General features: G+C 52.4%; 3 protein-coding genes across 3 annotated transcripts; 1 reads left to right on the forward strand and 2 right to left on the reverse strand.

Moving 5' to 3' along the window:
• Positions 1-155: 155 nt before the first annotated feature.
• PV05_11879 (uncharacterized protein) lies at positions 156-5,742 on the reverse strand. Its single transcript, XM_013455407.1, has one exon. The coding sequence runs from the start codon at positions 5,076-5,078 to the stop codon at positions 648-650; it is 4,431 nt and encodes a 1,476-aa protein (XP_013310861.1). The 5' UTR covers positions 5,079-5,742; the 3' UTR covers positions 156-647.
• A 200-nt stretch (positions 5,743-5,942) lies between these two features.
• Positions 5,943-8,473, forward strand: PV05_11880 (uncharacterized protein). The gene has a single exon (XM_013455408.1). The coding sequence runs from the start codon at positions 6,175-6,177 to the stop codon at positions 8,293-8,295; it is 2,121 nt and encodes a 706-aa protein (XP_013310862.1). The 5' UTR covers positions 5,943-6,174; the 3' UTR covers positions 8,296-8,473.
• Positions 8,329-11,383, reverse strand: PV05_11881 (uncharacterized protein). The gene is made up of 3 exons (XM_013455409.1): positions 10,834-11,383; positions 9,374-10,784; positions 8,329-9,327 (listed from the first exon to the last, which is right to left on the reverse strand). Exons 1-3 carry the CDS (start codon positions 11,018-11,020, stop codon positions 8,607-8,609), a joined length of 2,319 nt encoding a protein of 772 aa, XP_013310863.1. The 5' UTR covers positions 11,021-11,383; the 3' UTR covers positions 8,329-8,606.
• Between the last annotated feature and the right edge of the window lie 1,065 nt (positions 11,384-12,448).

Raw genomic sequence — 12,448 nt, forward strand, 5'->3', positions numbered from 1 at the left:
AATACGGAGTATTCATGTGCAATATAGTATTTCTTTTTCAGGCCCTCGTTCTTCGGTACAATTACTAGTAGTGCATGCCTCAGCTTGAGTCTTGTCTGCTGTGTAACAATATATGGACAGGCAGGCAGGAGTTGACTTGATCGATACAATCGGAGAAGTTGGAACAATTATCGAGTACTCGATACCTTACTTAATGAATGTGGTACGGAGCATTTCCATTTATATTTGACCTATCGTGCCTTTGTGGTCATATCATATTCAACTCCAGAGCCTCACCAGTAGCATTGCTCAAAGTGGCCGATCCATCGTAAAGTGCCCGACCGGAGAAATCTGCAGGGATATCATTTGTCGTAGTGATACAAAACCACAGACTAAGCCACGGCCAACAGGGCTCGCCATAGGTACCGGGCGAAGGTCAAGGTTGAGCCTTCGCCAAAAGAACAAAAAGAAAGTCATTGAGTCGTAAATTGCATCCCATGAGCCTCCAAAATACCTGATATCACCTATACCAACCGACACCGTGCTCAAAATAACAGGTCAGCCTTAGCTGTCGCACCTGAAATAAAAATACTTATTGAATGCATGTAGTCGTAGGTCAAGAGCGAGCTGATCTTTGCCAACCCCTCCTAGCCAGCCCTTGCCAAATCTCACAGTTTCTTTTGCATCACAAAATCCGCCAACTCCCTCTGCGGCACCGTCCAATCCTCGGGATGCGCCATATCCAGTCCATGTTGCCGCAGGAACATCTCCTCCGTCGACAACGCAGGTTTCTCAATCGTCTCGAACGGAGACCCACTCTCGCCCATCGTAACGTCATTATCGCCGATATTTTCGAAAGGAGACAGTTCGTCCAGACCACTGAGGTCAAGGCCCTCGATACCCTGCAGGTTGACGACCCACGCGTCATCTTCCTTCTTCTCCAATTCTGCATTCTGGCCCTTTGCAGCAGGCAATTCCTTATCGCTTGCGAATTCGGGGCTCTTGGACTTTTCAGTCGAAGTATCCGTCAAAGCACCGTGCGCACCTTCGGTGATTTTGCGCCATCTCTCACTGCTGTTGCGGTACGATTCATAGAACCTGGACTGCTGTTCCAAATGCTTCTCCTGCGTAGGGAACAGCTCATCCCATTCATCCCCACCAAATGCAACACGTAGCTGGTCAAGCGTAATGTTGGTGTGCTGCCAGGGATCATCGTCTTCGATCTTGGTGTCACCAGTCTTCGTCCCAGCCTGACTGGGGATCTTGGTCATAGGCGTAGCTGCAGCACTCTCGTCTTTGATTTTCGATTTGGTCTCTGCCTTTGGCTTCTTGATTTGCTTCAGATTTTCGTCCAAGTTCAGTGCGGATCGCAGCGAGTCCTTCAAGAAGGCGAGAGGATCGGTGACGGGTTCCATATCTAACTTGTGAGCTACATTGTGATGTTGGTCAAGCTCAACCTGTGTGGCAAACCCTTTGAGCTGATGTTCACAACCTTGGACAGGACACTTGAAAGACTCTGTCGGTTTTGGCGCTTTCAACTGCTGAGGCGAAGTAACAACAGGGGGTGTACCAGCAGCTGGAGTAGCTTGTTGCTGATTTTTCTTCTGTCTCTTATTATTGGCAGGAAGCTTCAAATCTTCTTGCTTGAGGCCCTGATTACCATACCAAGTCGGAGCTCCTTGTCCCTTGTCACCGAGTTGGAACGGAGGTTGTGTCGATGTCGGAGCAGGCGGGACTTGATTTGATTTCAATGACTTCTTCCGTTCCGCTTCCTGAGCTTGCAACAAATTCAAATTCTCAGGCGTGAGTTGTGCAGGCTGTTGTCGTGTTTTGTTCTGGGGAATCGTGGCCACGGTTTGATGGAACTTGGCCATAATATTGCCGATGATGGTCTCGGCGGTCTCAGGGCTAATGCTGAAATTGTCTACCACCTCGAAAGCTTTCCTCTGCAAAGCCTCCGGTTTATATTGTGACAGTAGTTGTATCTTCTGCATTGTGAGCTGCTTCAGATTTGCTTCGTTCTGATCCATGCGGTAGCAGGCAATGAGGAATGCATCGAACCTGCCCACCATGTTTTTGACATTTTCGGAAGTCAACATGCTTGTGAGACGCTCTTTACTTGCCGGGTCCATGTTTGGAATTGGTCGCAGTTTGGGCATGCTCGATTGAACTTCTTTCATGAGCTCGTGTAACCTCCTACGCAGTTGCTGCTCTCTTTGCATGTTCAGATACTGCTGTTTCTTTGCTGGGTCCAGTGCATTGAATTGCTCTTTCGTCAACTGCGGCAACTTTCCTTCCATCTGAGGCTGAGGTTGCTTGTTGAGGTTGGGGTTAGGCATTTCAATAACATCATCATCACTAGGCCGCTTGACAGGTTTGTTGTCGGGCTGCGTTGGCGATGGACGAGGTTGTGCGCCTGCTTGAGCCGATGCTGGATGAGGTTGCTGCTGCGCTTGCTGGCTTTGGGGTGCTTGCATTGCAAATTGCTGTCCTTGTTGTGATGATGAGAACTGCATCGGCTGCCCCATACCTTGGGCAGCTGCCTGTTGTTGTTGTTGTTGTTGCATTGCCTTCTGCATTTGTTGTCGTTGTCGCTGAAGGATCATTGTACGGATTTGGTCGTCGGTCGCGTTAGCTAACTTTGGGTTTGCAGTTCGCACCTTCTGGACGTCGATCTGATTTGGCACTCGCATCGAATTGGGAGGCACGGGTGGTTGGGCAGGTGCGCCTTGCATTTGAGGTTGCGGCATTTGTTGAGACGGCTGTCCCTGGGGCACAGCATTGTTCTGCTGTTGCTGGCTTCGACCTTTCATTATGTAAAGAAAGTGCGTGGCCTGAATATCCAAAATGTGGGAGACTGGCCAGTTCGGTACTGGATTTTGTATCAGCCATTGTTTTAGTTGATACCAGGTCTTCACTTCAGGCAGTGGCGCGTTCTGCCTAATGGTATTGAAGACCGATGAAGGCACAGCCTGCTGATCCATGATCTTCATCTGTTGAGAGTTCAATTGCTGCCGAGGGACTTGCTGCTGGCCTTGATTCTGTGGCTGTTGTTGTGGCGGCGGCGGCTGCTGCTGCTGTTGTTGTTGTTGTTGCTGCTGCTGTTGTTGTTGCTGCTTTTGTTGTTGCATGGCCATCTGACGCTGTCTCATCATTTCTTGATTTTGCTGCATTTGTGCCTGCATAATGTTCATGTCCCCCTGCTGGGACACAGCTCCTTGCGACAGAGACTGCATCATCGGCATAGCTCCAATGTTTGCACCACCAAGGAAAGCACCATTTTGCAACTGCGGAACTTGGTGGGGTTGCTGTTGTTGTGGCTGCTGAGGCTGCACGCCTTGAGGTTGCTGCGATAGACTCCTCCTCATATTGCCACTGTTCTGGAACTGTTGCAGAACGTTGCGCCATTCACTCTGTGGTTTGGACCGGAGAATTGCCTGAAGAGGTGCAGGGAAATTTGCCAGAGCTTGCTCTCGTTTGTGTTGTTCCAGATTCATTGGCTGTTGTTGCTGCTGTCCTGGTTGCTGCATGCCGTTACTCATCTGCATCTGCTGCTGGTTCATCATAGGCGTGCCTGATGCAGGCCGGGAGATTTGCTGCGCAGGGCTGGCGCCCGAGACGTTTGGACCAACAGGGCGGTTGATGGCAGATAAGGGAGTATTAGACTGAGGCATCCCTTGACGTTGATTTGCCATCTGTGCCTGGGCGACCTGAGCCTGAGCACGAGCTTGAGCTTGAGCTTGATTCTGGGCTTGCAATTGTGCTTGCTGCATCTTTGTCGCCTGTGCAGCCTGTAGACGTTGTTGCTGGGCCATGAATGCCGGGTTCATATTGCCCTGACCTTGTTGACCCATGCGCTGCTGATTGGCCAACATCTGCTGCTGGATGCGCATCTGCTCAGGCAGGATGCCTTGAGAATTACTGGCAGGCACCACCAATTCGCCTTCACCTTGGGATCTTAGACCCTCTGCTTGCAGACCTTGGTACCTGCCCATGTCACCCATCCCATTTGAAGCACCGTTCATGGACTGATTCATTTGCTTGGGCTGATTCTGTTGCTGGTTCATCATGTTGGCGTTATTGTTCATCTGAGCACCGCCCATGCCAGTCTCCAACTGCTTGGCTCGGCGAAACTCCTTTGTGGCGAGCATGCGAAAGTAATATATGATGGGATCAACAGATTTTTGAGACAGACTCTGCCTCAGTTGGGGATTCATCTTTTCAACAATATTTCTCATTTCCTCTTTAGGGGTGCTCTTTGCCAATTCGGCTGCCCTCAAGTTGATCGCTTTGTTATCGTCTGGAGTCAGTTCTGACACTTGGTTCTGCTTCTGCTGATTGTTTGCTTGCATGTTGACTGGCATCCCAGGCGGAGGTTGATTGACAGAATGTGGTTTGCCTGTGGGCTGAGGTTGGTTCATCATGGGCGAGCTTTGCATTTGTTGTTGCATCATCTGAGGCATATTGCCCATGTTGGGATTCATGTTTTGCATTTGCATCATCTGAGCAAAATTCTGGTTGGGCATTTGCATGTTCTGCTGCATAGGCATCTGCATGCCTTGCATGAAACCGGCGCCGCCTTGATTCATCTGCTGAGCCCGCTGGTCACGAATTCTCCCGAGTTTGTCACTACACTCTCTCACATAATCCTCCCTGCTGGCACTTTGAGTGAAGCACTTCCGCTCGAATTGCAAGGCGACCTCGATCGCGCGGTGCAGCTCAACTGGAGGTCTAACCAGCCGGAGCGAATCGACAAGGAGTTTGATCTGACCAGCACGCTCTTTCACATGGACATTGGCCTGCCAACCTGTGTAAGGTCCTTGTGAATTGAGCACGTCGAATATATGTTGTTGGACTGAGGGATGACTGAGACTCATTTGTCCGCCCATCTGCTGGGGGATTCCTCCAGGTATTTGACCTCGCATCTGTCCGCCCATCTGTCCTCCCATCTGTCCTCCCATTTGGCCGCCCCTCTGTGGTGCCATTTGCCCTCCCATCTGCCCTCCCATCTGCCCTCCCATCTGCATGGCCATCTGTTGCATATTGTTCGGCAAGCCTCTCCCCATGCCGGCCATGTTTTGGAATTGTTGCGGATTCATGCTTGCAGAAGGTAGCGACGAGTCGCCCAGGCAAAGGTGTTTTCTTCACAGCATCCAGGTATATACTGTCTTTCGTGGGTGACTTCGACGGCCGGCGTTTGCGATCGAGGAGGAGATCGACGGGCGGAAATTTTGGGAAGCAGGGACAGGAGGGGAAAGGCGTCTCCAGGAATGAACGAAGGAGGTGACACAGGATATATGGACCAGCCTAACAGTGGTGTAAATCCAAGGCGGCTTTTGGGTAGCACAACTCGGTTGACAATGAGTCGGCGAGGGACTAGAGCAGCGGCTTGGGCGAGGAGGACATATTTTGGAATCAGACAGCAGATCAGTCAGGCATGAATCAAGGCTGGCACTAGTGTTGGTGAATATATGGCGCCTGAATCGTGGTCGTGATTGTGGTTGGGCAGCCAAACGGGCGCGTCGCTGAGGATCCAGCCAACAAGCCACTGAGTTCGATGTTACCGATGGTTCTGATCCTTGACTGGTTCCAATAACAATGCTGTGAGTCAATTTGGTCCTTGACGAGCCCATAAGAGAAAATACAACTTGAGGAGAAGGAGGAGGAAGAGAGGAAGAGGTGTCGGCAAGAATGGCCAGCAGCTGAATACGACAAGTCAGTATGAAAATGCACGAAAGTAGCGCAGACGGAGGAGGAGAAGATGTGGATCGAGATGACAACGAGGAGACTCTGTAGTCTCGTAGTCTCTGCTTAACAAAGGCAGCCTGGCTTCAGCCCAGAGATGCCTAACCTTGCCCAGCATAGCCTAGTACACGCCTAGTACTTCCTTTTGCCTTGTCGCTAATGACGCAGCCTCGTATCTTGGCATCCTCATTCCTCAGAAATCATTCCACTCTATTGTCTTCTATGTCCCTCAATTCGCGTTGAATCTGTCAGCCTCCAGCCGTATCGCAGAATCCATCTGTGGCTGACGAGGCTTTGCGCACTGCACCTTTTGTTGTTCACCGGTTGACGTATATTTTCATCTCGAATCGTGTTCACCGTGGTCAACGTACGCCTATCATCGACTCCTGTCTGCGCCATGATTCAATCTACTTGGTGAGAGCGATCATCGACAGGCTCTATGCAATAACCATGGCTAGTTCAGTTGGGTCCGACGTCTTCGCCCTCCTGGCCTTCCTGACCATATCAGTCGCCGTCCTCTTTCTTCTTCGACACTACCTACCGCTCCGATCAACTCCCGCCTTTCTCCTCGTCCCTATCTTTATATCGCTCGTTCTCCCCGCCAGCGCTATTCTCCTTGTACCCATCGACCTTGCCTCAAGCGCCCGAGAAAGCGCTCACGGCGGTAAAGGAATATGGCTACCTGAAAGAGCAGTGCTGGTGTCATGGCGGATAGTGTATTGGTTGACCTTCATCCTAACATGGGTTGTCCTCCCTTTGTTGGGCGAATACATGGACGCCGGCTACCGCGACTACAAGTCTCGCATGGTGTATTCGCTACGTTCCAATGGCCGTTACCAACTCATTGTCCTGGCATGCGCGATTGCAGGCTTGATCTACATGATCTTTTCCTACGGTTTCGACTTTACGGCAATCCGAGCTCTCGTCATGGCATTGGCATATGTCTGGGGTCTCATGCTGGCTATTTACCTCATGGGCCACGGTCTCGTCGCAATTCCGAGAAAGATGTTCCGCAATGCAGATATTGCCGGTAGCCTGCGCCGTGTACAAGGCCAGGCACCAAAGGTCCACGAACGGCTCGAAGATGCCATTGTTGCGCTAGACGGTCTCGAAGCCCAAGTCATGCAGCTCAACCAGAGGAAGACTGGAACAGCTCGCGACTTTCAAGAATGGATAGACGAGCTGGTTGACATGACAGGTCACCCCGAGTCTCGCATCTTTAGCAATCCAACTACGATGGATGCCTCCGCCCAAGTCCCTGCCGTCGTTACCGAGCGATACCTCGCAGACCTGACCAGACGTCTGGTCCGCGCCCGACACAGGCGAGCTCGTTATATTTTGGAATGGGACAACATTGTCCAATCCGCCTCCGACATGCAAACCATCATCGACTCCAAAGCCTCCAAGAAACTGGATTTCGGCCGCTCACAGTCACGCTTCTCCCTCCTCACACCCTTCATGCGATACCACCTATACGTACACGTCATCCCAGCCCTGCGCGTTGCCCTCGGGGGTGTCTTCTCCCTAGCCTCCATTGCAGTTATATGGTCCGAAATCATCAAGTTCCCGGCTCCGCACCTCTCCGCCGTGAGTCTGACGGTCATCCACCACCCCAGCAACAAGAACTACCAAATCGGCTTTGGCGGCCAACTCCTGGCATCCTGCTGGATCACATACATGTGCGCCTGCGCCTTGTCCAGCGTAAACGATGTGCCGACATGGAACCAGCGCGCCCTGGTCAGGCGTAACACCTACGCTGAATCCGCATGTTGGTACGCCGGGCAGATCGCCAAACTCACTGTTCCGCTTGCCTATAACTTCCTCACATTCCTACCCCGGGACATCCAAAAGTCGAGTACTTTCTACCAGTTCCTGGGCCGCCTGATCAACCTGACGCCGCTGGGGACTTGGTTCGATTACCTCTTCCCCATATTCATACTCATCCCCGTCTGCGCGACGCTGTTCAACCTGTACGGCCGCATAAAGAGCGTGTGCGGGTTCGATATCATCGAGGATGAAGACGAAGAGGTCAATCCGTCCGGCTTTGGGACCGGCGGGTGGCGCGAAGGTCGTGATCTCATTGCCCGAGACCTGCAGGGGAACAGATCGACAACAACAACGCTGGGCTTGACTGATTCGCCGCGACCGAATTTCGAGAATAACAACAGGCCTCCGCGATCGAGACCAACACGCTGGGTTCCTCCTGCGGACCGCACGAGTACTCCTGCTGCCGCAGTGGGCACGAGCAGGCCAGGGACTCGACCAGCGCTGGACCCGGAGCCTGAGGACGAGGAGAATTTCTTCACGCTCTTCGGGCGACGGGTCAAGAATACGATGGACACGATTGATACGCCCAGATGGATGCAGCCTGGCCGAACGAATCCAGGAGGAGGGGGAGGGGGAGGAGGAGTGTTCAAGAGGCCGAAATGGATGGGCGGATCGGCTGATGAATCGATCCATTCGGATCCGGCTGGTCCAGGCCACAATAGTAGAGGTGGTAATACTGGCAGTGGAAGTAATATTCTCGGCTTGTTCGGGTCGAGGAGTGGTGATGGACGGATTCTGTTATAATAAATACTGTACAGCGTGGTACGATTGTACATTGCTAGAGGAGAAAGTTGTAAATTGTGAATGCTACTGGCGCGCCCCAGATATCAACTCTCAGTCCCACATGAGCAATCCTGATCGCCATGTTCACCCTCTATGGGGATTATATACATACTATCGAATCATCAATCGTAAGTGTTATGCCCAGATCCTCGCAGTAAACCTCGTAGGTTGAAAGTCATAATGTAGCGGCCGTGTGCCAAACATTCATTAAAATACTGATCGTCGTTTTTATGTAATTCTCAACAAATCCATAATCAGGGGCGTCAAACATATTATATTTCTCTCATGCTTCCCGGTCCAGCAGGCGGCGGCGGCGGTCCCATCGGATACCTCCCATCGACTCCTGCTCCCACAGCGCTGGCGGGCGGAATCCGAGGAGGCCCTCCACCCATCATCATTGCACCTCTCGTGCCGCCACGGCCATCTCGTGGTCCCATACGACCCGGTACGCTCATCCCTGGAATCTCAAAGTCCGGATTCCCCGCAAGAAGCACATCGCGCTTCACCTGGTGCTCTCTTCGCGGCCTCATCGGACCAAGCGAGCTGAACTCTCCACCATTACCCGGTCTCCAGTTGGGGTTGACCCCACGCTGGCTGACAGACGTGAAATTGCTGGTTTCGCTTTCGGCCGGGGATCGTGCACCAGGCAGATCTTCGTACGAATTCGTCTGCGGCAGTCCACCCACCGAATCAGGTCGGTATTGGGGCTGTCCTGGTGTCAGGAGTGGCGGCACACTTAGAGCTTGCATATGGGGATTTGGTGGTACTGGAGGCATTGTCGCAGGGTCGGACGCAAATCGAGGGTCAACATCTTCATAATATACATCGCTGCCACCAGAATTTACGCGGGGCCGTCGTGGAGTCCCACCGTAGCCTCCAACGTGGCTTCCAGTCGAAGGGAGCTCAACCGGAGAGGTATATCGTCCTGGTGATCTCGGCTGGGCGAAATCCTCGTGAGACACATTGTTCCATTGAGCGCGTGGGGGAACATATCTGGTTCTGTCAGCAATAGTGATCCGCTTGGATAAACTCAACTTACGGATCTTGACTCTGTGATCTCCTGGAAATGGACCTTGGACTACTGGGCAGCTCTGCTGCTTGAGTTGCGGGCATTGGAGGCATGGCTGGCGGCGGTGAAGGTTGTCGGGCGGTGCCAGCTGGGGACTGCATTCGACTTCCGTAGGGGGAGCGACCTGGAGATTGTGCTCGGGCTCCGTATGGAGCTACCTGCTCATCTGGTCCAGTCGTATATACCGAAGGGCTGATGGCATCGGCCCTGTTGGGAGGTGCACTTTCGACGTATGGATTGGAACTGGCGATGGGACCAAAAGGTCCCATTCTGTCTGGGTAAGCTTCGGGTGGTGTGATCCGTTCGCCGCCATTTGGTGGGTAACCCGGTGGTGGTCGACGTTGTCCATCAGCCATCATGGCTCCCGCTGCCATTCCTCCACCAACGGCACCAATGGCACCAACAGGAGGGTATCCTCCCCTTCCACGTCCAGTGTAGCCTCCTCTCATCTCGGTGGAGAATCCACCTCGTCCTGGATAGCCTTGAGGTGGCGGAGGGCCTCTAGGACCATAACCTCCTCCTCTGGGCGGATATCCTCCTCGAGGTGCATAGTTGCCTCTGCCTCGAGGGCCGTAGCCTCGACTACCTGGTGGAGGCACGGAGCCTTCGCGGTGCGAGCCAGCGGGAGTCCGCTCTTCTCCGGATCTTCTTCCAGGAGGCATCATAGCACCGTTAGGAGGGGGAACAGGGTTGCCAAACTGATCTCTTGGTCCTTCGTAGGGTGGTCGACTGGTCGACCGGACGGATGGAGGAGGGTAGTAGCGATCGGACGCACCATCTCTAAGGGTAGTCCCATCGCTGGCCAATGCTTGTGATCTCAGTGGTTGGCGGTCTTCGTCAGGCTTGCCAGTTTCGAATGTCGTAAATGCGGGCAATCGATCTGCACCAGGAGCTCCGTTGACCATGGGCATAGTAGGTTCAGGTGCGGTAAAAGTTTGCGCTCCAAGTTTGGATTCTTGAGCTTGTCTGCTGTAGAAATTCTCCCCGCTCATTTCGGCGTTTTCAGCAATTCTCTTCTTTCTTGCTTTCCGAGAAACTAGCGTTCTTCTCATGGCACATGTTACCACGCCCGATGCCGTTATTAGAATGGTGGAAGCGAGTACAATCCATCCTCCCCATTGTAGATGAGGCACGAATAGTAGAATATCGACAAGGAAAGCCAGCAAGGTGACCAGCAAGGTGGGTAGTAGAAGAATCAGGAGGCCCAGAAGGTATCGAGCAGAGTGCGACGGTGAGTGCAAATGAGCGGCAGCGGCGAGGGCAAGGCAAACTAGATTGCAGAAAGCAGCGACCGGATGAACAATTAGTAACGACGATAGGGAGTGTCTGGCGGAAGAGGGCAAGTTGAAGTCGCCATCTCCGTTAGAACCAAAGAGGCCATCTGTGGAATGTTAGGATGTCGTCTTGGATGCGGAAGAATTGGTCATTACCCGTTGTATAGCCCACTCTTATACCACTGCATTTGGTCGTTGTACAATAACCCAAGACGCCAAAGTTGACACCCTGATAGGTTGCAATAGGAATTGATTTGACAATGGGAGTTGATATGACGGACAAGAGGAGCAGAACGAAGGATATGAGCAGTAAAATTGTCAGCGGCGTGGCGGGTCTCAGCATCGTTCAGGTTGGCTGAGCGGTGGGAGGCCGCAGGTGGTGAGAGAAGAGGTTCAGGTCGATGGCGCCGGCGCGCAAAGTCGAGCTGGATGGAAGGTGCGCATGGATGGAGATGTGGAACGAGCGAAGATGCAGTCTGTAATTGAGACTCGAGATGTGCGCAAGGGTCTCCGTATTACAAGCGATGATGGTGGATAGTGTGAAGGATGTTTGAGATATCGAGATAGACCTGAAAATGGCTTAGGAAGGTGGTTTGATGAGGCGCAGTCGTTGCATGCAGATGGTGCGGGAGGTGGGAGGAAAACAGGGCAGTAAGGCACAGAATCCACCAAGTCCTGCAGGAGTGGGCTAAAAGATGGCTCGGATGGCGTGGATGGCTCGGTGGACTCTCACCACGTCTCCATGAGTGGCTGGTCTCCATGAGCAACTCGTTCGGCAAGTCTGCTTAAGTTAGCCTTCTGGAAAAGCAGTCCGCAATTCATGCAGCTCAAGCGGAGAGACCAAACGGGATCTCAAGATGAACCATTCATTACCGGGGGAGCGTGGTCCACACTATGGAGTCATTTCCTGCACTGGCCCTCGTGTTTTCTATCGGATTTTGACTCGACTCTATTCTTGATTTGGTGGTCGTGTCGTCAACGAATGACCACTACCATGATCCATGATAAATGTAGCACACAGTCCGCTGGCCCAGTACGGATACTATCTATGTATGACAAACGTCGTGGGTCAAACATCAAATGCGACGGAATGCGCTGGATCTCGCTTCCTCAGAGCTGAAACTCAATCTCCTATTCCAGCCGCGTCACGTTCAACCTCCACTGATATGCAACAAGGCCTGGAGGCTGGAGCAGATGAAAATTATTGGGTCCTCAAGATGGCGTACCTGATGTATGTGTGCCCTTGCTATACATATAGCCTCGCACGACCTCTTAGTGAGTGGCTATCAGACGTGTAACGACGAGGAAACCGTTGGGCGGATTGTCAAGACCTATGACATCCGTGCGAAACCTTGACTTCAGCAGAATTGTGGCCGGGCAGATCGACCTTTTCATGTGGCAGTCTGTCTTCCGTAGCTGCTTACCGCCGTCCATCGCCCGACAACAACTTAGGCCTCGCTTGAGGTGGCATCAGCATAGGCAGGCCAGCTCGAGGAATTGGTTCTCCAAAAGATGATGGTCTCCGGGCTCGTCCAGCACAGAACACCAGAAAAGAGTAAGACAGGCGCAGGAAGGTATGTCTGAAAGATAATTGAACAATTGTACATGCGCTCAAAACTGTTCAATCCACAGTCCACCAGGACAGTGACAGGCTGCCATAAAATGTTCATGAGGCATGATAGGGTACCATGCTGTTGAGTATGGCACCATAGTAGTCGTATCGCGTCGAGAAACCTTGCTGCCTCACCGCGTGACTTTCTGAACCATAGTA

Source organism: Exophiala xenobiotica, assembly GCF_000835505.1.
Source record: "Exophiala xenobiotica strain CBS 118157 unplaced genomic scaffold supercont1.7, whole genome shotgun sequence".
Classification (NCBI taxonomy): Eukaryota; Fungi; Ascomycota; class Eurotiomycetes; order Chaetothyriales; family Herpotrichiellaceae; genus Exophiala; species Exophiala xenobiotica.

Coding starts and splice junctions, on each gene's coding strand:
- PV05_11879 (XM_013455407.1), bottom strand. CDS start 5,078: ATGAATCCGCAACAATTCCAAAACATGGCCGGCATGGGGAGAGGCTTG.
- PV05_11880 (XM_013455408.1), top strand. CDS start 6,175: ATGGCTAGTTCAGTTGGGTCCGACGTCTTCGCCCTCCTGGCCTTCCTG.
- PV05_11881 (XM_013455409.1), bottom strand. CDS start 11,020: ATGCTGAGACCCGCCACGCCGCTGACAATTTTACTGCTCATATCCTTC. Junction 10,785..10,833: donor AAGAGTGGGCTATACAACGG/GTAATGACCAAT, acceptor AACATTCCACAG/ATGGCCTCTTTGGTTCTAAC. Junction 9,328..9,373: donor AGATCACAGAGTCAAGATCC/GTAAGTTGAGTT, acceptor TGACAGAACCAG/ATATGTTCCCCCACGCGCTC.